Source organism: Panicum virgatum, chromosome 8K, assembly GCF_016808335.1.
Source record: "Panicum virgatum strain AP13 chromosome 8K, P.virgatum_v5, whole genome shotgun sequence".
NCBI classification, from domain to species: Eukaryota; Viridiplantae; Streptophyta; class Magnoliopsida; order Poales; family Poaceae; genus Panicum; species Panicum virgatum.
In genome coordinates this window covers 34,582,088-34,608,073 of record NC_053143.1, presented here as the reverse complement: position 1 = coordinate 34,608,073, position 25,986 = coordinate 34,582,088, and the positions used below count along the sequence as shown (strand labels likewise).

General features: G+C 48.6%; 1 protein-coding gene across 1 annotated transcript; it reads left to right on the top strand.

Annotated features, from left to right (window-relative positions):
- Nucleotides 1–3,778: 3,778 nt before the first annotated feature.
- On the top strand, nt 3,779–19,245 carry LOC120645656 (wall-associated receptor kinase-like 8). The gene is made up of 4 exons (XM_039922423.1): nt 3,779–4,134; nt 4,232–4,404; nt 5,102–5,137; nt 18,113–19,245. The coding sequence occupies exons 1-4, from the start codon at nt 3,779–3,781 to the stop codon at nt 19,243–19,245; spliced, it is 1,698 nt and encodes a 565-aa protein (XP_039778357.1).
- Nucleotides 19,246–25,986: the final 6,741 nt, after the last annotated feature.

The following is a 25,986-nucleotide window of genomic DNA, read 5'->3' as shown; positions in this document are numbered from 1 at the left end:
CTGTGCGGAAGTTCTCCTTGGTCCCGAACGTGACCGGCAGAGTGATGCTCCCCAGAGAGAACACCGGATGTGGGCCCACTCCGGAGAATGGGCGAGAGGGAGTCAGCTTGGACTCCGGGATCTGCAGCTGCTTGAACGCTGCATAGCTGATGACATTGAGGACTGTCCCACCGTCAATCAGCACGTGATGGAGGCTGACGTTGGATATGACAGGGGCGGTGACTAGAGGTAGTACACCAGCCCCGGCCATGTTCTCCGGGCAGTCAGACGGCCCGAAGGAGATGGTGGTGTTCCTCCACCTGTGGTACAGCGCCGTCTTCGGGACCCCCGGCTTCACCGAAAGGACCTCTCGACGCAGGGTCTTCACGTCCCGCCAGGAGACAAGCTCCCAGCTTCCGCCGTATATTACGTACAGCTTCTTGCGGCACTCCTCGCTGTCAGAGTCAGAGTTATCGTGGCGGTAAACGCCCTTCAGCTCGCGAGCGGGGGATTGGTACCCCAGCTCCTTCCCCCCGGCAGCGGTCTCACTGTCAGAGACTTTCTCCTTGCCAGACCGCTGGCGAGGAGGGGGTGAGCCGTCCTTGGAGGGCGGCTCACACCGCCCACTAACCCGCTTCGTGAGTTTCTGGATCTCGCGGCAGTCAGCAGCGCTGTGGCGAGCGGTGAGATGCACTGGGCATGAACCACCACAGCTGCCTTGCGGGTGTGGGCGCTTGCCGTTCGCATTCTGGCCCCCAGCTGCCGCTGCTGCAGCTGGTGCTACTGCCGCAGCAACTGGGGTTCCAGCCTAGGGTCCCCCGCGACCGCGGTTCTTGTTCTTCTTTTTCTTGCCACCGCCCTGAACGGTGGCTCCGGAGCCAGCAGCCTCGGCGACTCTGCCTTGGGGGGCTGAGTGCCATGCACGGCCCTCAGCGGCCCTGGCACACTTGTCGGCCAGGGAGAAAAGCGTGGTGACGCTTTCCACCTCGTGCGTCGCCAGTTTCTCGAGCATCTTCTCATCACGTACCCCCTGACGGAAAACAGTAATGATAGATGCATCAGAGATACGAGGAATGGTACCTCGTACCTTGGTGAAGCGCTAGATGAATGCCCGGAGCGTCTCTCCGGGTTTCTGCCTCACGGCGTGGAGGTGTGCCTCCACACCATGCTGCTGGTATGCACTGGCGAAGTTCGCAGTGAACCTCGCACAGAGCTCCTCCCAGGACTGAATCGTCCCAGGAGTGAGGTTCATGAGCCAAGTCCGGGCTGGCCCGGTCAAGGCTACATGAAAGTAGCTCGCCATGACAGCGTCGTTGCCACCAGCTGCTGTGATGGCGGTGACGTACACCTGCAGGAATTCCGACGAATTAGTGGTCCAGTCGTACTTCTCCAGCAGGTGCGGGCGGAACTTGGACGGCCAGGCCACCGCGTGGAGATGATCCACGAGCGCGGCGCAGCCCACCCCAGCAACCGGGGTAGGCGCTGGTGCCCAAGCTTTTCCTAGAAGCTTGGGTGCCGCTGCATCCAAGTCGGCGTTGAGATTGCGGTCCTCGATGTTGAGGCGGCGTTCTCGCGCCCTTTCGAGGGAGACGCGGGCGTCCTCACCCGCACGCCTGCGGTTGAGCTCCGCCCGCAGGTCTTCTGTTCGCGCACTCCTCACAGTGGGGGAGTACACGGATGTCGACGCACCGCCCTGGCGTCGGTGGTAGGGTACCACCGCATTGCCGGGCGGAGGTCGTTGCCCAGTCCTTGCAGAACTGGGGGAGGCCTGAGCCAGGTGGAGGAGACGGTCAACGTCATCCCGCCACTGCCTCAGAGCGTCTGGTGAAGCTGCAGCAGCCGGAGGGTTGCCAAGCAACTCCCTAGCTACCGCCAGCGCCCCGCCGCTCGCAGCTTGTGAGGGGGCCTTTGACGGGCGCCCTGACCCTCGCTGATGTGCAGCGTGCGCTGCTGCTGACGACGGCTGCTCCACGAGCACGGTTGCCCCCGGCGTAGGAAGGCGAGAGGTGCGTGGCGCGGATGATGCCACACCCTCCGCCATCTCAACGTCGTCGTCGTGGTGAGAGTGCTCCACCACATGTACCATGGAGACAAGGATGAGATGAACTAAAACTCGCTGATTCCCCTACCTGGCACGCCAAATGTCGTGGTGTGCAAACCCACAGCCGGGTGGCGGAATGCATCCGCCTAAGCCCTAAGGGAGTATGAACTCTAGGGGTAGCTGCGCTTAGTTCGATCTCGATCTAGAACACAATGGACACTAGCATTTAGAGTGGTTCGGGCCGCCGAAGCGTAATACCCTACATCCACTGAGTGTTGTATTGCTTGTGTCCGAGAGCTTGAGAGCCCGTGTGTGTCCTCTTTTCCTGTTCTAGCGAGCACCTCTCTTTTATATCTCAAGGGAGGCGCGTACATGACCATTGAGTCCCCGACAGGTGGGCCCAACGATGCAGTGCAAAATAACATACTGTTCAGCGCATTATGGCGCTGCAGGTGACGGAGATCTTATTCCAGGATTTCCCTGGTTTGTCCGCGGGAATTTTCCGACTGGCGTGCTTTGCCCTGTCTTGTCGAAACAGTGCCAGGCGTAGCTTGCGGCGTAGCCTGCCGCGTAGCTGTACCGGCCGTGTAGCTTGCGGCGTAGGCGACATGATGGAAAGGGCCGTGCCGTCATATCTATTTAATGCGGCAAGGCATGCTCTGCACGGGCGCTGCGCCTGCGGCTGCACTGTGTTCCTCGGTAATATGCGGTGTACAGTGAGGCCTGACAAAGGTTGCCCCGCGTTCTGCGGGGTCAGAGCACGCCTCAACCACCCGTATTGAATGCGGTGGGTGGACGAGTCTTTCAGCGGAAGACTCGCGCGCTTGCCTGCGCCTGCAGACACATTTCGGCTCCGAACCTGCCCCAGGCGGGGTGTCTGTTCCCTCCTCGCTGAGGGGTCCGGATAGTATATGGGTGTCCGGGACCCGTGGGAGGTCCGGGGCCCCCGGCTGTTAAGGCGCGGAGCCTCCCCTCCTCAGGGACACGTGGCGTCACCGGACCCGTCCCAAAGCGGGGAGTGGGTCCTGGGCCGTTGGTCTGGCGAGGTAAGAGCTGTACCCGTGGGGCCCGGTTGCTCCGCCCCTTATGGCGCAGTTACGGGTGACTACGTGAGTCGTGCCTTGCGGCAATAGGAGTGGGTATCCCTGCTAAAGAGTACCGACAGGTTGAAAGGGATTAAATCCCTAACAAGCCAAAATCCCGCTCACTTCTCTCCGATCCCTCCAACTCCAAATCCCATTTGGACGAGATTAACCCAACAAAGCCATCAGCTGGCCGGCCTAACATTCGCACTGTCTCCCAATGCTAGTCTTGTCAATGCCACGAAGCAGGCATGCATCGGGGGTGGGGGGGGGGGGGGGGGGGGGGGAATAAAATTTGGGTACGGGCATATATGCAGAAAATTAAAGAATTTATGTTGGAAGGCACAAAATTTGCATTGTGTAGTCCCAATGCTCGACGGTAGCGCTTGGATTTTGGATCCTTTTCCTTGGATGATGTCCCGGGTTTCGTGTGCCATGGTCATGCTTGGGTTTGCCCGTCATCATCATTTTTTTTTAAGCATAGGCATGTCCGTCTTTTGTCCTTTTTTTTTTTTGCTCTTCCCAACGTGCAGTACCTGGGATCTCCCATTGTTCTGTCGGCCGGCACCTGCTGTCACTAGCGCAGCCGGAGCAACATCCACAATAATAGGCCTGGCCACCACCGTACCCTTGGCAATTGAAACCGATAGTCGAGGAGGGCTTCAACAGAGAGGCCATGCGCCGCTACCAATGTCTCAAGCCATCCCCGAGCTCAACCGCGAGCTTAACTCCGGTGACATTGGCAGCGGCGCTGGTGGTGTGCTTACTGGTCTCGGTGGCCGACGCCGCCGAGGCGGCGGCGGCACCGATTGGGCTTCCCACCAACTGCCCGACTAGCTGTGGGAACGTGAGCGTGCCGTACCCGTTCGGCATGGCGCCCCGGTGCCACCTGCCCCAGCCGTGGTTCAGCCTCGCCTGCAACACGAGCTCCGAGCCGCCGCTGCTGCTCCTCACAGACTCGCGAGGCGTGACCGGACAGGTCGTGGACATCTCGCTGGTCGAGTCCACCGTGTGCTTCGGTGGGTTTAGGACGTTCTTAAACGGCACGATAGCGACGACGATGCCCCCGGGACTCCACTTGTTTGGAGGACTGGTGCTAGAGTGGGAGCTGGTGTCCAGCGCGCTGAAGGGCGAACGAGACGCGCGCTGGGGACGCCACGTGCCCACAGGATCTGGGCAGCACCTCGTGCCACAGCAAGCAAAGCACCTGCCGAGCCACCACCCGCCGCAACATCACCGGGTACGTGTGCAGATGTGATGATGGTTACCAAGGCAATGCTTACCTTACCGACGGATGCCAAGGTATGTGTTATTTCCCCCAAATTATAATTAATTCTAACTTTTTAGGTACGTAGATTTTAATATGCATCTAGATATACAATATATTTAGGTACATAATAAAATTATATATTTAGAAAAGCTAAAATGGCCTATTATTTGAAACGGATGCGGTAATATATAGGGAGAAGTCCATTCAACTTTAGCTGGAGCCAGATTTGGAACTCGACTAGAAAAGCAAAACTATTTGGCCACCTAATAACTATTATGACATCAAACATAGTTTTCCCTTCCTGACAATAATAAACTCATGTTTAAACATTAAAATTTCTTAACGCATTGAATTAAAGTCAGGATATATGATATTATTTGTCCCTCCTTCAAGCTTTCGTGTTGAATTATCTGGGTATCATTTGTTCCTCTTTCAAGCATTTTGTTGAATTTTCTTTATATTATTTGTTCCTCTTTCATGATTTGTTCAATTATCTTGGTATCATTTAATTTGTTCCTCTTTCGAGGATTTTGAACTCATATGGCCAAAACTAGACTTCTCCTAGAGTTGAATGACAGGAAGGGGCGCTCCTAGATACTATACATCTTACAAACACCTCCACATGATTAAGATATAGTGACTAAATTCTATTATAATTTGTCATTTATGCAATATATACGTACGGTACCCCCACTAATTACAATTTTTCAATGACTATATTATTACCAGATGTCGATGAATGCGAGCTTCCAAATAAATGCTTCGGTAATTGTACAAATTTACCAGGCAAGTATTTATGCAAATGCCCTGGGGGAACCATTGGCGACCCTTACACGCCAAATGGTTGCGAGAAACCACATGAAAAGACAGGTAACAATTCGTGATAGACCTTTCTTAGAGGAATGGTACCAGACATTGCTCGTTTCCATCAATAAACCATGTGAAATACAAGATTATTAGCATACAAGCAATGTTATAATTTGAGAATGATAAAAATAACAACAGCAGCTGGCTGATCAAAAAACCACACAACAAGCACGGAACACATAAACAACCATATACCCCCACCTGCCAATTTTTGCCGACAGTACTGAAAAAAGCTACTGCATGCGCTATGTAGCAAGTCACAAAAATTTTTACACGAAATATGCGCACGTATGGAATTCAAATTTCGGACCTCATCTCTTGCGAATATCTTCCTTACCAACTCACCTACTGTCTAGATAAATTATTACCACGTGTGCTGCAAAGAATATCCCTCGTATGGCTAGACGGAGCAAGCTAGCAATGATCACACGAAGATGGCTTGCCAAGCATACGGCATGCGTGACACCAGCCCGCTGAGCACGACGGCGACCTGGGGCCCAACAGGTGATCTTGGGACACGTGACACCATCCCGACCCCTGACAAGCTGTGCAGTACTAGCCCATGCTGACACCTGTGGTAGGGTGGGGAAGGCAAGCCACTGGGAGCCTTAAATCCACCAGACCAACATGATATGCATGCCCCCCCCCCCCCCCCCCCCCCCCGCGGAGATCGGGGTAAGGGAGCCGCCTACGGACCAGGTGTTCGGTGGGCAAGCCCCGGATCTGCCTGGCCATCATAATGCCATAGATTCGTGCTCAAGCTGACTGTGCCGTCCCCGTATGAGTGACGGGACTAGCCATAACTGGCCACCCTCCGCTGTGAGGCATAGGGTGAGGCAGGCACGCCGAGCTAGAGAGCCACGCCACACACTTAACGAAGCTAGAAGCCTGGAATTGGAGGCCCAAGCTTTGAGAGGAAGGTTTACCCTGCAAACGGGACAAAAGAGCCTACCCTGGCGGACCGGAATGATCGTACTACAAGTGCCCATGCCCTGACATAGGGTTGACGGACACAACCGAAGTCATGATAGGTGAACGGATGAGACTTGGCTTTGGGACGAGATTGAACGCATCAAACAAATAAAGGGCCTGGATAGGACACCTGTAGGGCCCCCCGAACTCTCCACTAGGATGTCAAAGTGGGGGAGGGGGGTGAGCACACCTTATTCTCGCATTCTAGCCTAGCCCACCATGATATATATAACACTATTACAAAAACAAATTAACCAAGGCACTTTAAAAAGGCCTCGGAGGCAGGAACAATAAATAAACTGAGGCGGTTAAGAGAACCGTCTCACAAAATTGATTAACCAAGACGGCCAACATTAAAATAACTGCCTCGATTAATACTTCTATTTTCCGAGGCAGTTCTATTATAGTGGTCCGCCTCCGTTAATAGACCAGGCCCAAACTCGGCCCATACGAGCCCAGTTGCATAGAATGACTATATAACAACCACAAACCCTAACCCTAACTCTCAATCTCTCTCTCTCCGCGCCCTCTCCCTCCACTCTCACCCTATCCCTCCCCTGAAACCGGTGCCGCCCCCTCGCCCTCCACTCTCTCCCTCCCTCCCTGCAGCGGACCCGGTGCGCCCCCCCTCTCTCCCTCCATCATGGCGGCGTGGACCTGGCGCGTAGGGCCCGGCCCCCTCCGACGGCGGCCTGCGGGGACCAGCCCCCTCCGGCGGTGGCGGCGGCGCGCGGGAGGAGGCCCGGACCCCTCCGGCAGCAGTGGCGGCGCGCAGGAGGAGGCCCGGACCCCTCCGGAGGCGGCGGCGCGCGGGAGGAGGCCCCCTCGTCCAGCGGCGACGCGCAGGAAATCCGGTGGCGGCCCCCGAGCTGCAGATCTGGGGGCTCGGCGACGGCCCCCGCCGGCGGATCCGGGGGCGGGGCTCGGCGGCGCGCTCCCCAGCTGGCGGATCTAGGCTGCAGGGCGCGGCAGCGTACTCCCCTGCCGGCGGATCCGGGGCGGCGGCGGCGGATCGGGTAGCGGCAGTGTGATGGGCTCGGCGGGCCCAGATTGGCTCAGCGGGGCATGCAGAAAACCGCCTCGGTTAATGTCCCATTAACCGTGATGGTATATCCGAGGCGGTTGTCTTGCCCGCCTCGGAAAAGCAATTTTGACTGCCTCGAAAAAGGATTTCTGTAGTAGTGTAAGTTGGAGCTGGGCCTTCTTTGAGACTCTCTAAACTCTTTCAACTCACACACACTCAACAGCTTCCATGCGCCCCCGTTGTAAGCACATAGCACTATAATGCATGGAACATGAAGCATACCACACATATTAGATGTTGGGCAGTTGCCCAAATTAGTCTAAATCTTGTCTTTGAGTGTTTGCCATTGAGCTACGGAGAAGTGTTGCATAAATTTACTAGCCAGTGTATGAAACACTGATAATTGGCATGCCAGGTAGCGGTAATCGCATACTCTCATTGCTACATGACAGCTCAATGACCTTCTCCGATGATGATGCAGCAGCTAGGGTCGTAGGGGTATTCCATGTGCTTCAAGAACCTCGATTCGCTGTCAATGCCAGCGAGCTCAAGTATATACCAGCTCCAACCCTGACTAGGCAATACTCTTCGGAAGCCCAGAGTTCGTCACCTTCACCCCTGTGGCGAAGGTGAGGACCTACTTCTCATGCCCGTGGAGGGTGTGGATGTCACCGTGGGAGGCACCCTCTTGGTGGACCTCAAATCCGTCGCACGGCACATCAACAGATACCTCGAGCCCGACCTGGAGCCCGAGAAATGCCAACACACCTTCTATGCCCTGGCAAACAATCTCTCCCAGTTTGCAGGTCGAGAGCCCATGCTCCTCTCAGAAAGCCATGCATGTCTGGGACACCAGCATCCCGTCACTTATTGGGATGAGAAACAGGGCAACCCTCTTTGATCTAGATAAAGTAGAGCTCACGTGCCCTTGACGGCTTCCACGCTTGGATTTCATTAGGGTAACAGACCACGTCTCCACTTCTATTCATAACCATCTAGACGTGGAATCTTGGAGCTCGAGTATCGGGTCCGCTCCCAACGAGGGCCACCAGCCCCTTGCGTCAGTGCAATGTGGTGCTCACTGTTGGGGTGGATCCAACTAGGCGATATGGCGACGAAACACCACCTCCAATCACCAAGCGCACACCGGAGGAGCAGACAACTTATGTGTAGGAGAAGCTCGAGCGCGCTATGTTGGATTGATCTCCTTCCTAATAGGCCCAACGGCCTATTAGGACCTTAATCCGCGCCCTGATCGGGGGCGCCCAACCCTTAATGGTTGGTGGGCCCCCGCTATACAGCGCCAAAACTAAAAAGGGTGAGGGGCCGGGGCACTGGTAACGAGGTTCACCGCACCGCCAGTACCCTCACCCACAATTCCTAAACCCTAGCCGATCTGGAGGGGGTGCTGGAGTAGCGGGAAGACTCACCACCGCCGCTATCGATGCTGATCCATCGGCGTCGCTGCCACCGTCCTCGACTCCGCCGCTACGCCCACGACGCCTCTGCACTGCTCGTCGCCGCCGTTGAGAGGATCTCCATCAACGAACCAGTGATGGCCGCTTCAAGCTCCGCCGGTGCGGGGATGAACTTGATGGGATTCATCAATCACATCCCAACTCTAAAAGGAGACAACTATGGTGAATGGATCAAGAAGGTTGACCTTGCTTTCGTCTGTGGAGAGGTGGACGAAATGATCACCACTGCAAAACCCACTGAGCCACCGGCTCCAGTGAGAGGGGATTCTGATACTGATGCTGAGTGGCAGGAAAAGGAAAGGGACTATGCTCCTTTAAAGATGGCCTATGATCTCCAAAAGATAAAGTGGAATAATGCCAACAAGAAATGTGTGGCAGTGGTAAAGAACACAATTGATCCTAACATTTTGGGTTCAATTGGAGAGTGTAATTCAGCTGCAGAGTACCTTGAAAAGATAAAGAACCAGTTTACTGGTTCTTCAAAGACATGCCACACAGATCATAGAGCAGTTGGTCACAAAGAGGTACTATGGCAATGCCGGTACTATAAGAGATCATATCATGGGGATGTGCGCCTTGAACTCCAAGCTCAAACCAATGAACTTGGATCTCAAGGAAGAGTTTATGGTGCACTTGGTATTCGCCTCTCTGCCAAAAGAGTTTGCAACGTTCGTTGTAAACTATAACTCACAGCCAGACAAGTGGAATATGGAAAAGGCAATTGTCATGTGTGCGCAAGAGGAAGATAGACTCAAGAAACAGAATGGTGGGTCTATCAATTTTGTGCATAATAACAAGAAAAGGCCTTTCCATGCTGCTTCTTCCCCTAGGTCCAAAGACAAAGCTCCTATGCCACAGAAGTATCAGCAACAGCGTCCTCCAGCTCAAGATGAGTGCTTCCACTGCCATGACAAGGGGCATCGTAAAGCAGATTGTCCCAACTACTTAAAGATGATAATGGCAAAGAATGGGATTTCGTTAGACAAGGACTATGCTAAGAAGCGAAAGACACATTAAAGTCGCGAACGGAGTACAAGCAGATGTGGAAGTTGTTAGCGATGTCTCCCTAGAGCTAGTTAATGGTTTCATGCTTGTATTAAAAGATGTTTTATTTGTTCCTTCGCTTCAAAGAAACTTGATCAGTGTATCACGCTTAGACACAGATGGTTTTGGTTGTCATTTTGCGAATAGCAAATGTGAACTATGGTTTGATAATAATTGTATTGGTGATGCTTTCCTTTACAATGATCTTTATTTATTATCTATGCGTGATAAAGTGCATTTTGTATGTGATGTTAATGTAAATGAATCCTTTTCAGAGAAAGAAACAAAGAAAAGAAAGAGAACTCAAGATACTTCATCGAAATTATGGCACTGTCGTTTAGGCCACATTTCGAGGGGGAGAATTGAAATATTAGTGATGAGTAAAATTCTTCCTCAGCTAGAGTTCTCTGATCTTGAACAATGTGTCGAATGCATTAAAGGAAAATTTGTAAAGCAAATTAAAAAGGGTGCCAAACGAAGTGCATGAACATTAGAAATAATCCACACTGATATATGTGGCCCGTTTCCTGTGAAAAGTATGGATGGCTATGATTCGTTCATAACATTCACAGACGATTACTCCCGCTATGGTTACATTTATCCAATTAAAGAAAGATCTGAGGCATTGGATAAATTTAAAATATTCAAAGCTGAGGTTGAAAATCAACTTGACAAAAGAATTAAAATAGTAAGATCAGACCGTGGAGGGGAGTACTACGGTCGACATACCCCTTACAGACAAGTTCCTGGACCCTTTGCAAGATTTTTACAGGAAAATGGAATAGTTGCCCAATATTCCACACCGGGGGAGCCTAAGCAAAATGGAGTAGCTAAAAGGTGCAACCGTATACTGATGGATATGGTGCGCAGCATGATGAGTTATTCCACACTGCCATTGAGTTTGTGGATGGAGGCGTTAAAGACCGCCATCTATATTCTCAACAGAGTGCCAAGCAAATCGGTGCCCAAAACACCGTATGAGCTATGGACAGGAAGAAAACCCTCACTGACTCACCTTCGGGTCTGGGGGAGCCCAGCTGAGGCTAAAGTGTTTAATCCAAGTATTGGAAAATTGGATCCCAAAACTGTAAGCTGCCATTTATCGGCTATTCTGAAAAGTCGAAAGGTTTTCGTTTCTACTGTCCAGACAGACATACAAAGTTTGTAGAAACGAGACATGCTGTCTTTCTAGAAAATGAAATGATTAGGGGGAGCATGGTACCTAGAGAAATTGACCTTGAGGAGAAGCGGGTGTATGTGCCCACTCCTATGATTCAAGAGCCATTTTTCTCACTACCTATTGATGCTACACCAAAAGTTCCTGAAATAGTGACGCCAGTACCTTCTTCGGTTGTTGCTGCGCCAACTATTCCAGATATTACGGTGACAACATCTGTCGTAACTCAACATACCAACAGTGAGCGAAGGTTTGGAACCTGTCATCCAGGAACCGCCTGAACCCGCGGTTGGACATGAGGAGGAGGAGCTGCAGCCCCCTATGGAAAATGTGCCAGAAGTTGAGGCACAAAATGTGCCACAAGCAGTGGCCCTTAGAAGGTCACAAAGAGGAAGAAGGTCGGCTATTTCTAGCGACTATGAAGTTTATAATACAGAAGAAGTCTATATGGAGGGTGATCCCACTTCATATGAAGAAGCCATGAGAAGTGTTCACTCATCTAAATGGCTGGAAGCTATGAAGGATGAGATGAAATCAATGAGTTCCAATGGTGTTTGGGACTTAGAGGAAATTCCTAAAGGAGCCAAAACAGTAGGCTGTAAATGGGTTTACAAGATAAAACATGACTCCAAAGGGAATGTAGAAAGGTTCAAAGCACGACTTGTGGCAAAAGGCTTTACGCAAAGAGAAGGGATAGACTATAACGAAACATTTTCTCCGGTTTCGTGTAAAGATTCCTTCAGGATTATAATGGCATTGGTGGCACATTATGACTTAGAGTTACATCAGATGGATGTAAAGACGGCATTCCTTAACGGGGATTTGTATGAAAATGTTTACATGGCACAACCGAAAGGTTTTGTCGTGAAAGGAAAAGAACATATGGGGTGTCGCTTAAAGAAATCCATTTATGGATTAAAGCAAGCCTCTAGGTAGTGGTATTTAAAGTTTGATGAAACCATAAGGAAATTTGGGTTTAAAGAAAATGAGGAGGACAATTGCATTTATGCAAAGTTCAGAAGTGGAAAATTTATTTTCCTAATCCTGTATGTGGATGACATTCTACTTGCTAGTAGCGATGTTGGTCTGCTATTGGAGACAAAGAAATTCTTGTCCTCAAACTTTGATATGAAAGATCTCGGTGAAGCTTCATTTGTTTTGGGAATTGAAATTCACTGAGATAGAACAAAGAGGGTATTAGGACTATCACAAAAGGCATACTTAGAAAAGGTTCTAAAGAAGTACAGTATGCATATGTGCAAGTCTTCAACTGCTCCAATAGTCAGGGGCAATAGATTTGGGAAATTTCAATGTCTAGGAACCAGTATGAGATCGATCAAATGAAAGTGGTTCCATTTGCTTCAGCTGTCGGAAGCCTACAGTATGCTCAAGTTTGTACACGCCCTGACTTAGCATTTGTTACCGGGATACTTGGCTGATATCAAAGTAATCCAGGACAGACACACTGGATCATGGTAAAGAAAGTTTTACGTTATGTGCAAGGCACAAAAGGCCTCATGCTAACATACAGAAAATCCGATTCCCTAGAGATAGAAGGGTATTCAGATGCGGATTTTGCGGGGGACATCGATGACCGAAAGTCCACGTCCGGTTATGTATTCACACTCGCAGGGGGAGCTATATCGTGGAAAAGCTCAAAACAAAGCGTCACTACATCATCGACGATGTACGCTGAATTTGTGGCATGTTATAAGGCCTCGGGGCAGGTTGAATGGTTAAAGAAATTTATACCCGGTTTAAGAGTGGTAGACAGCATTCAAAGACCACTCAGAATGTACTGCGACAATGAACCAGCAGTGTTTTATGCTCACAACAATAAGTCAAGTGCTGCTGCCAAACACATTGACATAAAATTTTATGTTGTGAAGGAGAAAATCCAGAATCACTCTATTACACTCGAGAATATAAGCACAAAGAAAATGCTTGCGGATCCGCTCACTAAAGGCTTACCACCCAATGTGTTCATGGAACACATAGCCGGCATGGGTTTAAGGGAAAGCCTGTGATTTCTGGAGAATAAAAGGGCCCAAAAGATAAATAATTTGTTTCAAAACAGTGATGTGTGTGGTAGTTGTTGAGTCTATCAGTCTTGGACCGTGATGATAAAGCATGCTCTATTCCTTAATCTGTGATGGAACTACTAAAGGAAAAAGTTTCAAGTTAAAGTATAAAGTTAAAGTAAAAAGTGAGATCAAGGGGGAGAATGTTGGATTGATCTCCTTTCTAATAGGCCCAACGGCCAATTAGGCCCTTAACCCGCGCCCTGATCGGGGGCGCCCAACCCTTAATGATTGGTGGGCCCCCGCTGTACAGCGCCAAAAATAAAAAGGGGTGAGGGGCCGGGGCACTGGTAACGAGGTTCACCGCACCGCCAGTACCCTCACCCACATTTCCTAAACCCTAGCCGATCTGGAGGGGGCGTCGGAGCAGCGGGAAGACTCACCACCGCCGCCATCGACGCTGATCCATCGGCGTCGCTGCCACCGTCCTCGACTCCGCCGCTACGCCCACGACGCCTCTGCACTGCTCGTCGCCGCCCTTGAGAGGATCTCTATCAACGAACTAGTGATGGCCGCTTCAAGCTCCGCCGGTGGTGATGGTCTCTACCTCTCCCTCCCTGTGTACTCTATGTTCTAGATCTAGGACCCCTTTGTGCTCATGTACTCAAAAAGAGAAAGAGATCCTCACTGATCTATGTTCTAGTGGTCCTAACAGTTTAACACGCTAGGGCCCTCGAGGCTAAGCAGCATTGGGAGCATGCCACCTCATATGGGAGCATGTTAGCGCACACACCGCGGCAATGAAAACAGCCCAAGCTGGTGCCATAGCACGCAGACGAGTGAAGAGCGCCAACAACCAGATCCTCCATGACGTCCGTGGCACACCATTCTTCCTGCATGTGAGCCAAAACATTGTTGTAGTGGCAGCAACGATGTGGTCAATACCGCACTAGGAAAACATGGAACTATATTGAATCATGGACGAACTGCGTGAGCTGCTAGAGGCGGCGGTGCGTGCTAGCACGCCAATACTTGTGGCAGCTACCACAGCCCCAACAGCCGAGCCACATCCAGTGCATGACACAAAAATCCCAATGACAGGGCTGCTGGGCGACGGGGACCCGAACTATCCTATCATCCAGCGAAAACTAGGCAAAACTGCGACGCGCATGGTATCATTAGTGCTTGAGCTCATGAGAGTGAGAAGGCCAAGCGCGCCAAACCACGCACCAAGGAGCATCACGATCCCAGCATGGCAAACCCATCCAAGCCCACAGTCCGAGACTTGACCGGCGCAGACCCTGGTCATTAGGGAGACACACCCAACAGGCCCCTTTCCCGACACAGTTTTGATGCCATGGAACCTCATCAAGTACTCGGGGGACATGGACCAAAGTATCTTATTGGAGAATTATCACATGGCGTGCCTTACAGGGGGAGTCGACAATGAGCTCTTCATCACTCAGTACCATCCCCTCTACCTTGTTGATAGCGCACGAGCCTAGATCAAGCACCTGCCAGCAGGCTGCATCAACTTCTAGAGTAATCTCAGGCATGTGTTCATAGGCAACTTCCAAGGCATGTAAGTGTGCCAAGAAACTCCTGGGACATCAACAATTGTAGGCAAAAGTCTGGTTAGACTCTCTGGGTGTACATCCGCTGGTTCTCCAAGCAGTTCAACGACCTCCCGATATGGATCAAGCCAAAATCATAGGTGCCTTTATTATGGGATCAACCAATGAGTTGCTCGCCCATGAGCTCAGGTGCAGCTGATCGTGCACCATGTGCTCCCTATTCAACATCGCAACGTGCCATACCTCGAGTAAGGAGGTGGTCCGAGAACTTCAATATAGGCAAGGGCAAGGCAGAGCCAAGGATGTGGACCAAGCAGGTCAAGCACGGAGTGGGCGAAACAAGAAGACCCACAAGTATCGCGACATCGAGTTTGTATCTGCGGCCGGTCATGTCGACAAACAGAAGATCGGCTACCATAATGCCTAGAAAAATAATGGAGACTTTGAGATGCTGATCGAGGGACCATGTCCAAACCATGGCTTCCCCATCAATCATCTGTACAAAGACTACGACCTCATGAAGAGGTACCTCGAAGGCAAGCTCCCACCTGCATTCAAGGGCAAGCGAGGCAAGCCCGGGGACAAAAACAAGCAAGAGGATGCTTTCCCAAGGCTGGAGGGAAGCCTTGATTTTTGTGGGACTCATCGCTTATGAGTCGTAGTACCGACACAAGATAATGACTGAATGGGTGAACACAATGACCTCTGCAAGGGAAGCTGTCATGACCTACCTCAGGTAGTTGGAGGCGTCGATCACCTTCGACCAAACAAACCACCCGGCCACATGCTGCTGCAGGTTCGCTTCCCTCTCATCATCAACAAGACCAGGCAGACCAAGGTCCTGATGGATAGCGAGGGAACATCGTGTACGTCGCGACCTACGATTCCATGGGCCTAACGTGGTGGCTCATCTGATCAACCGACAACACATCCCACGGAAAGGCGGGCAAGTGATACCGCTCAGGTGGGTCAACCTACCCATACCTTCAGGAAAAGTGCAAACTTTCACACTGAGATGCTCATCTTTGAGGTGGAGGACTTTGCTGGGTCATACTACGCAATCATGGGCTAGCCTTGCTACGCGAAATCCATCTCCGTGCCCAACTACATGTACCTCAAGCTCAAGGTACCCGAGCCAAATGGTGTCATCAGTGTGGGATGAAGCCTCCAGTAGGCACTCCTCTGCGAGCAAGAGATCTATGACCATGCCACAACGGCGATGAGATCACTCGAACTCAAGAGCATCCAGCATGCCACCACAGAGGTGTTCCCTGATTCAGCAAAGAGCAAGTTCTCAGTCGGGACCTTCAAGCCCATATAAGACACCATGCTGGTTAAGGTCAACTCCAAGTACACCGGCAAGTGGTCTAGATAGGGCCGACCTAACAAACAAATAGGAAAGCGCACTCAAAGACTTCCTGCACAAGAACTAGAAGATCGTTGCATGTAAACTGTTTGGCATGTTAAGAATCCCGAGTGAGGTTGTTGAGTACTCCTTGGACATCTTGTTGAATGCCCATCCAGCCAAGTAGTGCTTGTGACGCTTTGATAATCAGAAGCACAAGGCCATCGGCAAGGGGATCCCTCGGCTCCAGGCAGCTTGCTTCATTAAATAGGGCTTCCACCTCGAGTGGGTAGCAATCCCCATCCTTGTCTGGGAGAAGAATGAAACATGGTGCTTGTGCATTGACCGCATGAGCTTGAACAAGGTTGGCTCAAATGTATCGTACCCTTTACCACGTATCGATCAGGTGGTCATCTCGACCATGGGGTGTGATACCCTATATTTCCTCGACGCATGCTCGAGCTACCACCAAATTGGGATGAAGGAGTCCGGCCAGCTCGCAACCTCCTTTATCACCCCTTATGGCATGTTCTGCTATGCGATGATGCCGTTCGGCCTCAAGAACACCGGTGTAACATACCAGCAATGCATGCAGGGTCTTGACAACCTCATCGGAGAGGTCATTGAGGTCTACACCAACGACATTGTGGTCAAGTTCAAGAAGGTTGACCCGTTGGTCGAAATCCTGGAGCAGACCTTCGCGTGACTCCGGTCATATAGGATCAAGCTCGACCGTGAGAAATGCATTCTCGGGGTTCCTAAGGGCAATATGCTAGGCTTCATCATCTTTGAGCGAGGTATCGAGGCTAACCCAGAGAAGATTGCGACCATCAGGAACATAGAGCTGATCACTAATCCCAAAGGCGCCCAAAAGCTAATGGGATGCATGGCTCTGAGCCGCTTCATCTCGTGGCTTGGGGAGCATGGGATGCCACTAAAAGCTGCTCAAGAAGTTCGAGCAGTTTTGGTGGACCCACGAGGTGCAGGAGGCCTTTGACCAGCTGAACAACTTCCTAGCCGTGCTATGGACCCTGGTCTCTCCCAATCCCCTAATAAGTTGTTGACATTCTACATAACTGCCACCATGCAAATGGTCACCATGGGGCTCATCGTGGAATAGGAAGATCCTAGACACACCATGAAAGTGCAGCGGCCCGTTAACCTCAGGAGCGAGTTCCGATCCAACACCCAGATACGGTACCTGCATATGCAGAAGTTGAACTACGTAATACTGATCGCCAAGCGCAAGCTTTTATACTACTTTGAGAGCCACCACATAATGGTGGTAACCTCAGCTGCTCTCAGCAAGATCATCTAGAACTAGGTCATACCAGGTTGGGTGGCCAATTGGGCAATGTAGCTCATGGACCATCACATAACCTACGTCCTTATGATAGTGATCAAGTCACAGATCCTCGCTTATTTTTTTCATGGAGTGGACGGAAACACAGGCCCCACTACCTAGAGCCTCATCGAGTACTGGATCCTGTACTTAGAAGGCTCACTCATGGCCACCGGGGCTGGGGGCTGGGGTTGTCCTCGTCTCCCCATGGGGGACCGGCTGAGATACGCCATCTAGTTGCATTTATCTGCTTCCAACAAATGTGGCGGAGTAGCAAGGCCCTCATTCATAGGTTGTGCATTAATTCTTAACTGGGGGCTCGATGCCTCTAGGTGCAGGCGACACCAAACTTGTCATCGATCAGGTTATGAAAGACGCATCATCATGCTGTGATGTCAAGATGACTGCCTATTGTGACAAAGTGCGCAAGCTCAAGGAGGGGTTTGGTGGAACCAAACTCCACCACATACTCGGGGCACAACAATGAGGTAGCCAACTTCCAGGCAAACTAGCCTTGAGTAGGGAGCTAGCTCTGTGCTGAGGTTTCATCAACGACGTGCACAAGCCATCCATCGGGCTCGACCGACCACCCGACCCCTCGGCGGGACAAGGCGCGCCTGGCCAAGTGCCAACGCCAACCATAGAGCCTGAGCCGACATCAGGGAATGGCGAGGGATTCGACCCATGCGGAGAGTTTGGCGAAGAAATATGCTCTGGACAGAGAAAAAAATCTCAAAACAAACCTCCAAAATGTAGTAGAATAGAGTTGATCCAGTGACAAAAAATGGTTCGCTACTTCAAAGCAAAAATATTTTCTGCCACATCCTGTAATATGGGATATTGTCTGTGTGTATCATTTATGCTTCTAAACCTGACAATTTTGTGATCACTTGCAGGACTAATCATTGGTCTTGGAGTTGGAAGTGGAGTGATGCTTCTCTTTCTAGTCTTAGGCACCACATTTCTGATTCATAGAATTATGACACGAAAGAAAAGGATGAGACAAAGATTCTTCATGCAAAATCATGGTCAATTGCTACTGAAGTTGGTATCCCAAATGGCAGATATAAGTGAGAGAATGATCCTTACATTGGAAGAGTTGGAGAAAGCCACCAACAACTTTGATAAAACTCGTGAGCTAGGTGGAGGAGGGCATGGTACAGTCTACAAGGGAATGTTATCAAGTCTTCATGTCGTGGCAATTAAGAAGGCAAAGATAGTGATACAAAGAGAAATTGATGAGTTCATAAACGAGGTTGTTATACTTTCTCAGATAAACCATAGAAACATTGTCAAACTTCACGGGTGTTGCCTTGAAACAGAAGTTCCTCTTCTTGTTTGTCAGTTCATTTCTAATGGCACCCTTTACAACCATCTTCATGATGAAGCTTTAGTGTCACTATCATGGAAAGATAGACTGAGGATTGCTGTTGAAACTGCTAGGGCTCTCGCATATCTGCATTCACTCGTTTCAGTGCCGATAATCCACAGGGATGTCAAGTCTCCTAATATACTTCTTGATGATAACTTTACAGTCAAATTGTCGGACTTTGGAGCTTCAAGATATGTTCCGACTGATGTAACTGGGTTGGATACAAGTGTGCAAGGAACATTTGGGTACCTAGACCCTATGTACCATAGTACGGGACATCTTACTGATAAGAGTGATGTCTACAGTTTTGGTGTGGTTCTTATTGAGTTGCTTACCAGAAAGAAGCCGGTTTCTTATAGATCATGTCAAGGTTATGGTCTTGTAAACCATTTTTCCACTGTACTGTCAGAAGGTAACTTGTTTCACATATTGGATCCACAAGTTCTGCGGGAGGGAGGTGGGGAAGTAGTCGATATCTCCTTGTTAGCTGCTATATGTGTGAAGTTTGAAAGCAATGACCGGCCGACAATGAGAGTGGTGGAAATGACGCTTGAAAGCATTCATGCAGCAATAGAGTATGCTTCAAGTGATGACATGACAGACGAATCCATGGACAATTACATTAGAGGTGAAATGATGAATGACATGAGTGCTTGAAGAACAAACGAGGACACTACAAATCAGGATTATTAGTATCCCTATAGCTTGAAGTACAATTAATGCAAGTAATGACGAACGACATAGCCAATATATACCTCTGACTTCTGAATAATCATGACGACGGTGCTCCCTTAAAGGAAGACCTCGGCATTCTGTAATTTTGAAAAACTAATCCATGGGATATATAGTTCTAAAATATTAATGATGAAACACTCGATCAAAAATGGTGTCCAGATGGGAGGTTTGTGGGGCTTAGAGGTGCAAAGTGGTGACACTTAGATACACCTCCAATCTTTTTTATTCAAATATTTGCAGTATTTTTCTAAAATTGAATTTTATTTTGAAGAATAATTACAAATCACTACTACAAAAAGCATTTTTAGGGGTAGGCAAAAATGTATTTTTAGGGATGGAGGCGATCCCGCCAATAGTTCTCGCAGCTAAAAATCGATTTGCATAGGTGGGTGAGCTCATAACCCGCCCCTACAAATCATTTTTCAGTACATAAAAAAATTAAAGAAAAAATCAAAAATAGCAAAATAAAAATGAAAAAATATCCCTGCAAACCGGCAACCACCACAAGCCCCTCGCCTATGGAGGTACAATTTTTTTCACAAGATATGCATACTTGTGTAAACCAGGGTTCAAACTTCTTATCTCAAGCGTCGCACGTACCTTCCTCTCCACCACACCACACAGTCACTTGTGACTCCTTAGGTTATGCTATTATTTTATATTAACTCTGAAATCGATTTGTAGGGGCGGGTGAGGCCATGAGCTGCCACTACAAATTCATTTGCACCTCTAAAAATATTTTTCCATTATTTTGGAAATTCATTTAAATATAGTAGAACAAATAGAAAAGTGAAATTTCTATATTATGGTTATTGTGAACTATAGATACAGAAAAAAAATATGTCAATTATATTTTAGTGTATATATATAAATGTTAAGATTGTAGAAACTTGAAAATCTAACTTGAGTAGTATGATATACTACATAGTAATAGCCATATATAGGGCACAACTAGCCGGTACTAAATGTTATTTAGTGAATAATATATAAACTATAAATTTTAAGATCTTACCTCTAAAACTTTGATATGGAACTACTCTACATTCTAGTTTGTTTGAAAATGAGTCAAAACTTGTAGATTTTGAAACTAGAGAACTTATAATAAATTTTTCGACTACTAAATAATCTTAAACAAAAAAGCTATCAAATAGAGAAGTCTATATCTTGTCAAGCTCTACAATTTTGATATAAAGTTTGTATTCATCCTAGGTCATATATGAAAATGTTTTAAATTTTTCACATGAGAACATTTTTATAAGCGGGTCATACCATCATTTGGCCCTAAAAACGCATTTTTAGGGGTGGGTGATGGTGTCACCCAACCCTAAAAATGTGTTTTTAGGGGGTAGGTGAACTGTTACGGTAGCTTTGCTCCATTTGTAGGAACGGGTCATATTTTGACCCGCCTGTGGAAAAAAGAGGCGTTGCTACAAATATTTTTTTTGTAGTAGTTAATATTTTAATTAAAGAAGATTGGAAATGCAGCTAAGGGTGACCAATTTACACCCCTAGTGGGGCTATAACAGTCAGGCTAGAAGTCCTAATGGGATATAATAACCAGCTAACGAAAACCATGTAGGAGCCCCGCCACTCAACTACTCCTTAAAATACGCGGGTTCTTGCTTACTTAGTAACTTCGTCCTGTGTATTGAGATTAGTGCTATAGGAGAGGACATGTAAAAATGGTTGGATTATTTGCTATAACATGTAAATGATACGGGGTTGATGTACAGAACAATAGAGGATGTGTATTGGATGGTTCGATTTGCAACTAATCTAATCATAGCTGTTTGTCACTTGAGAGAAATATTTTATTAGGTGGCTTTAATAAGTTACACTACTAGTGATAGCTCCATCACCACCGGTTCGTAGGCCCTATCACCACCGGTTCAGGCCCCATTGGATTAGGATTGTTGTTTATATGGGGTAAGGTGGACTATCACCACCGAGTCTACAACCAGCGGTGATGCTTGTTCAGAAAAACAAAAAAAGTGCCGTGAGGTGGCCGTCTGCGCTGCTGCAAACCACGGTGGGGTCGGTAGGGTCGCAGTCCGCAAACCACGCTTCGACACGCAATAGAGCCACATGATCGGTGGGAGGTCAGCGGAGGAGGCGGCGGACCAAAGGAGGAGCAGGGGAACTAGCAGAAGTGACAAGAGAGGGACAACGGGAAGGAGCACTGGGGGAGGGGAGGAGGAGCGGAAAGGGAAATCATCAAGGTTAAGGAGAGAAGAGAGTCACTACTCCAGCGCCCCCCATCACCGCCGGTTCGAAATGAGCATCACCGCCGGTTTGGGGGCGTTGGATTTAAGTCGCTGGTGATAGGAGGGGTCGTCACCGCCGGTTCATAAACTGTTGGTGATGAGTGCTCATCACTGCCGGTTTGTGGATGGAACCGGCGGTGAAGGCCATTTTCCCATCAAAAAAATATATTCATATAATAATATTGCACCACTTGTACATCATATATATGATTATAGCAGCAAAATTCAATCACATGAGCTCATACATCGAGATTAAATGAAAGAGTTCATATATTAAAATTAAAACAAAGAGTTCATACATTAAGCCTAGTTTTGAGCCTCTCTCTGTAGCAAACTTAATATCAAGCTGCCCATTACTCTCTGGTTGGGCACTTGATATGATTGTATAAATTAACAATGTGACTTATTACATGGAAATTGGACAGAACATACAAGACTTCAAATTTCAGAATACAAGTAAGATACCTAGGTTTTGATCGAGCATCTATAAGTTGATGTGTCTGGGTCTTGATGTTCTCTTTCACCTGAGAAAATCATATATTAGTTGCAATGGAATGTGCAGAAAGAGTTTAGGGAGTCGCAAAGAAAAACAATAAGCAGGTTTGGGACCCTTTCAACACTGACCTGATCATGGCTCCAAATAAGATGGGTCTGCAACTTTGCTTCAAATGTGAATGGACCAACCTGGAGAAATATATGGAGGTTATGTATACTGAAAATTGGGATTAAATGGCCATATGGGAAGAGCTGCTAATCATATCTGTATTGAATTAAGACTCCATAGCTCAAGAGAAGTATCAAAGACTCTTGCTGTGTGGTTGCAACTTACAATTGAATTACTGCCAAAAGAAACAGGAGAAAAATAAAATAAATTACCGATTGACCCTGGTAAACTTTCTCAATTGCTTCACCAGCAGCACTGGCCTTTAAGATGGCATCACTGGAGGCGCTTGATTCAACATCATACACAGAAGCACGCCATTGAGGCAAACCTCCATCTAGCACCCAAACCCCATTGTTATAGCTGAATCTCTGCAAATAACCAATAACCCTGCTGGGTTTATCCCATAATGTCAACCATGCCTGATAATTTTCCCTTAGAAGCAACTTTCAATTATATTTTGAGCACCACCTGTATACACATGAGGTCAGCATCAAAACTCTTGAGTTCTGTTAGAATAGCTTTGGATTGAGATTTCCACCTATTTTGCAAACATGAAAGAGAAACATAAGTCAGGGGCAGGAAAAAGAACCCCAACCTAAGCCCACACCCACCAAGATAGGCAGAATATTTACAAAAGTTTGATCAAGTTTGCTGGGGCATCATCCATGGCACCAAATTCATGTATATTTCAGTATCATTTTGTTCCACTTATGAAGCATAGTTCAAGCATATTTCCATTCCTTCCTTTGTCAGACACCATGATTATGCAGCATTATATTGGAATCATATGTACCATGATTGTATGGAAAAATCCAACACAACAGTACAAACAGCTAGTCACTCAAGAGCTTACTTGAGGCACGCAGATGAAGAATGCGGGAAAAATAAATTCTTAACATAAACCTGCAAAGCAGAGCAAATTATTAGGCGCGAATGGCAACGCACCAGCATCAATCTAAGCCCAAAAGCTAAGCAACATCAGCAAATTATAAACGTGATTTGTTGGCAAATGGAACCATCAGCTCAGGCGCAGCAGAGTGTGAGGGGAGCGAGCTTCTCTCCAGGAGCTGCTGGCGGCGGTGCGGCGCAAGGCGTCGGCCGCGCGGCGTAGGACGGCCGGCAGCGCGCGCGGCCCAGCGAGGCGCAGGACGGCGGGCGGCGCCTGGGCGGCGGCGTGTGGCCGGGCGTGGCCAGACACATCAACTTATAGATGCTCCCCACCACCGCCACGCTGCGCAGCACCGCGCGCCGTCGCGTCCACATCCCGCGCAGCACGGGAGGAGAGGCAGGGACGGGATCCATGCGCCGCGCGGGACAGGAGGAGAGGAGGGGGCCCGTGGAGGAAGAAGGAAGAGATGGGGAGGGGATGGCCGGAGGGGAGGGGAGGAGGAGACGGGAAAGGGGTTGGGGTAATTTTGTACTATATTGGCTCATCACCGTCGGTTCGTAACACGAACCGTTGGTGATGCTTAATATCACCGCCGGTTTGTGTTACAAACCGGCGGTGATGCACTCGCAGGCCATCACCAACGGTTCGTACCACGAACCGGCGGTGATAGGCAACATCACTACCGGTTCCAACAGCCACTACGGCCACCTGCTCTGGACCCGGCGGTGATACCTCATCACCGCCGGTTCGTGTTGAACCGGCGGTGATAGCCCGTTTGCGATGACCAATTCTCTAGTAGTGAGTGGTGATCTCGTCACCGCCGGATTGTAATACGAACCGCTGTCACTACTATACAATATCTAATCTAAAAGACCATAATTGAAGTGGTATACCATAGAACGTGCTAGTAAAGGACAATTTATTACATGCCTACAAACTTCAAAATTCAAATCGGGAAGAGACATCCTGATCTGAGTCATGCAGAGCCTCAGGGCAGCAACATAATAGCGAAGGCACATCTCAATCGGAAGCTCACAACAGAGATAGGGCTTACCTTCAGAACAAGAGAAGTAGCGGGCGTGTGCTTCTTTGAGCGCCGGCGAGATGAGGAGGCGTGGCATGCCGGCAGGGCAAGAGATGACACATGCGCCGCCATACCGCCGCGCCTACGCTCGCCGGCCCTCCGCCGCTACTGCAGGCCCTCGGCAGCCGACCACCGGCCAGCTCATAGCCAAGCTTGCAACTTTGATAGCTAATCAGCGTGACCATCCGAGATTTGGATATAATTCCATTATTATGTTCATCTAATTCGTGAAATAAAATAGTTATAATCAAAAGGCACAAGAGCTTGTGTGGTGCAGTGGTAAGCTGCTTCTTTGTGGTCCTCCTGGTTTGGGGTTTGAAACCCAGGAGCTCTCTTTTTGCCATATTATTTGCGGGCTCCCTACTTTTTTCCATATTATTTGGGCCCTACCTCTCCTTCGTGGGCCGCTTGGTTTGTCTTGGGCTAAAAGCTAGGCTGAAAGCCCAAAACGAACATACCACCTTAAATACTAGGTGAATTCCTCGCGCGTTGCTGCACAATGCTTTGTGTTATTTGTAATTACTATTATTGGATGAAGTTGGGGAAGGGTTTAAGTTTGGTTCATTTGTTTACACAAAGTTGAATTATTGTATAAATTTTACTCAATTTTATTGAATAGATAGGTGCCGAACAAGAATACAATTTTATTGAAAAAAGTATGGGATTATTGAAAAAAGTATATAAAAATGTTGGAATAATATATTCACAATGTTATTCAGATCTAATTTAACATTTAAAATAAACTAATTCAACATTTTATATGGGATTGTTGAAAATAGTATATCAAAAATGTTGGAACAATATATTCACAATGTTGAAATGATATATTCAGTTTCTTGATTTTTTTTAAAAGAATAGATAACACAAATACTTTCAAATTGCATCTCATTTTATTATATTAATTCTAAATAATATCTAGGTTCAATCGGAATCTGAAATAGATGCACGTTTTGAGAGAGAAGATCGTTTGAATGTTCAGTTGTTAAAAAGATTCGCAACGTGCAGCTGCAATCGTACTTTGCCACTTGACTCCCATTCCTGCACATGGTTTTGAAAAGTGCTCGGTCGCTTGGATGGGACGCCGTTGGCCAGCCCACCAGCAAGCCTTTGTGGGCAGGAGGTCCACGGGAGGCTCGCCAGGCGGACGGATGTGTGCTAGGAAGGATTGGAAGAAGGGAGATGTGTTGGGAGATGTTGTGCCATTGGATCATAGATCGGTTGGTCAAAAACTATTAAAGTGATGTGGCTGCACCACGTGTTAGAGAAATAGCAATTAATAAGTTGTAGTGGGGAGCATCTTTATAAGAGTATAGATGTGGGTTCGATTCCTGGGTCTGCTGCCCCAAATTTTATTGCAAGTAAAAAATTGGGTCCCACAGTGAAACATGCACCGGTGTCCGGTGCACGGGACTTTGGGTGACACCTGAAAGGAGGTGGTGGGGCCGACATAGACATGTGGATAGTGGTCGGATACGTGGTGACACTAGGATGATGGAACCCTTCCGCGTAGGGCCCGCGTCGACACTTGGACGATATGATAGTGGGCCTACACGAACTAGTTGGCAGGGGTGGGACCTGCTTGGACATGTGGACGGTTGTGGGGCCACAGTGACCCATGGATGGTGGTGGGGCCACTATGACATGTGGATGGTGGTGGGCCCATGACGACATGTGGAAACATTCTATGATGATTTGATTCCCGTTGTAGTTGTGAAACTCAGTTTCACAAATCTATTATACAAATGGCGAGTCCAATGTATGA

Bases quoted from the DNA above. Each gene is read 5' to 3' on its own strand.
- LOC120645656 (XM_039922423.1), top strand. From the start codon at position 3,779: ATGCGCCGCTACCAATGTCTCAAGCCATCCCCGAGCTCAACCGCGAGC. The intron at 4,135-4,231 runs GTTCTTAAACGG...AGCGCGCTGAAG, and splicing joins TGCTTCGGTGGGTTTAGGAC to GGCGAACGAGACGCGCGCTG. The intron at 4,405-5,101 runs GTATGTGTTATT...TATTATTACCAG, and splicing joins CCTTACCGACGGATGCCAAG to ATGTCGATGAATGCGAGCTT.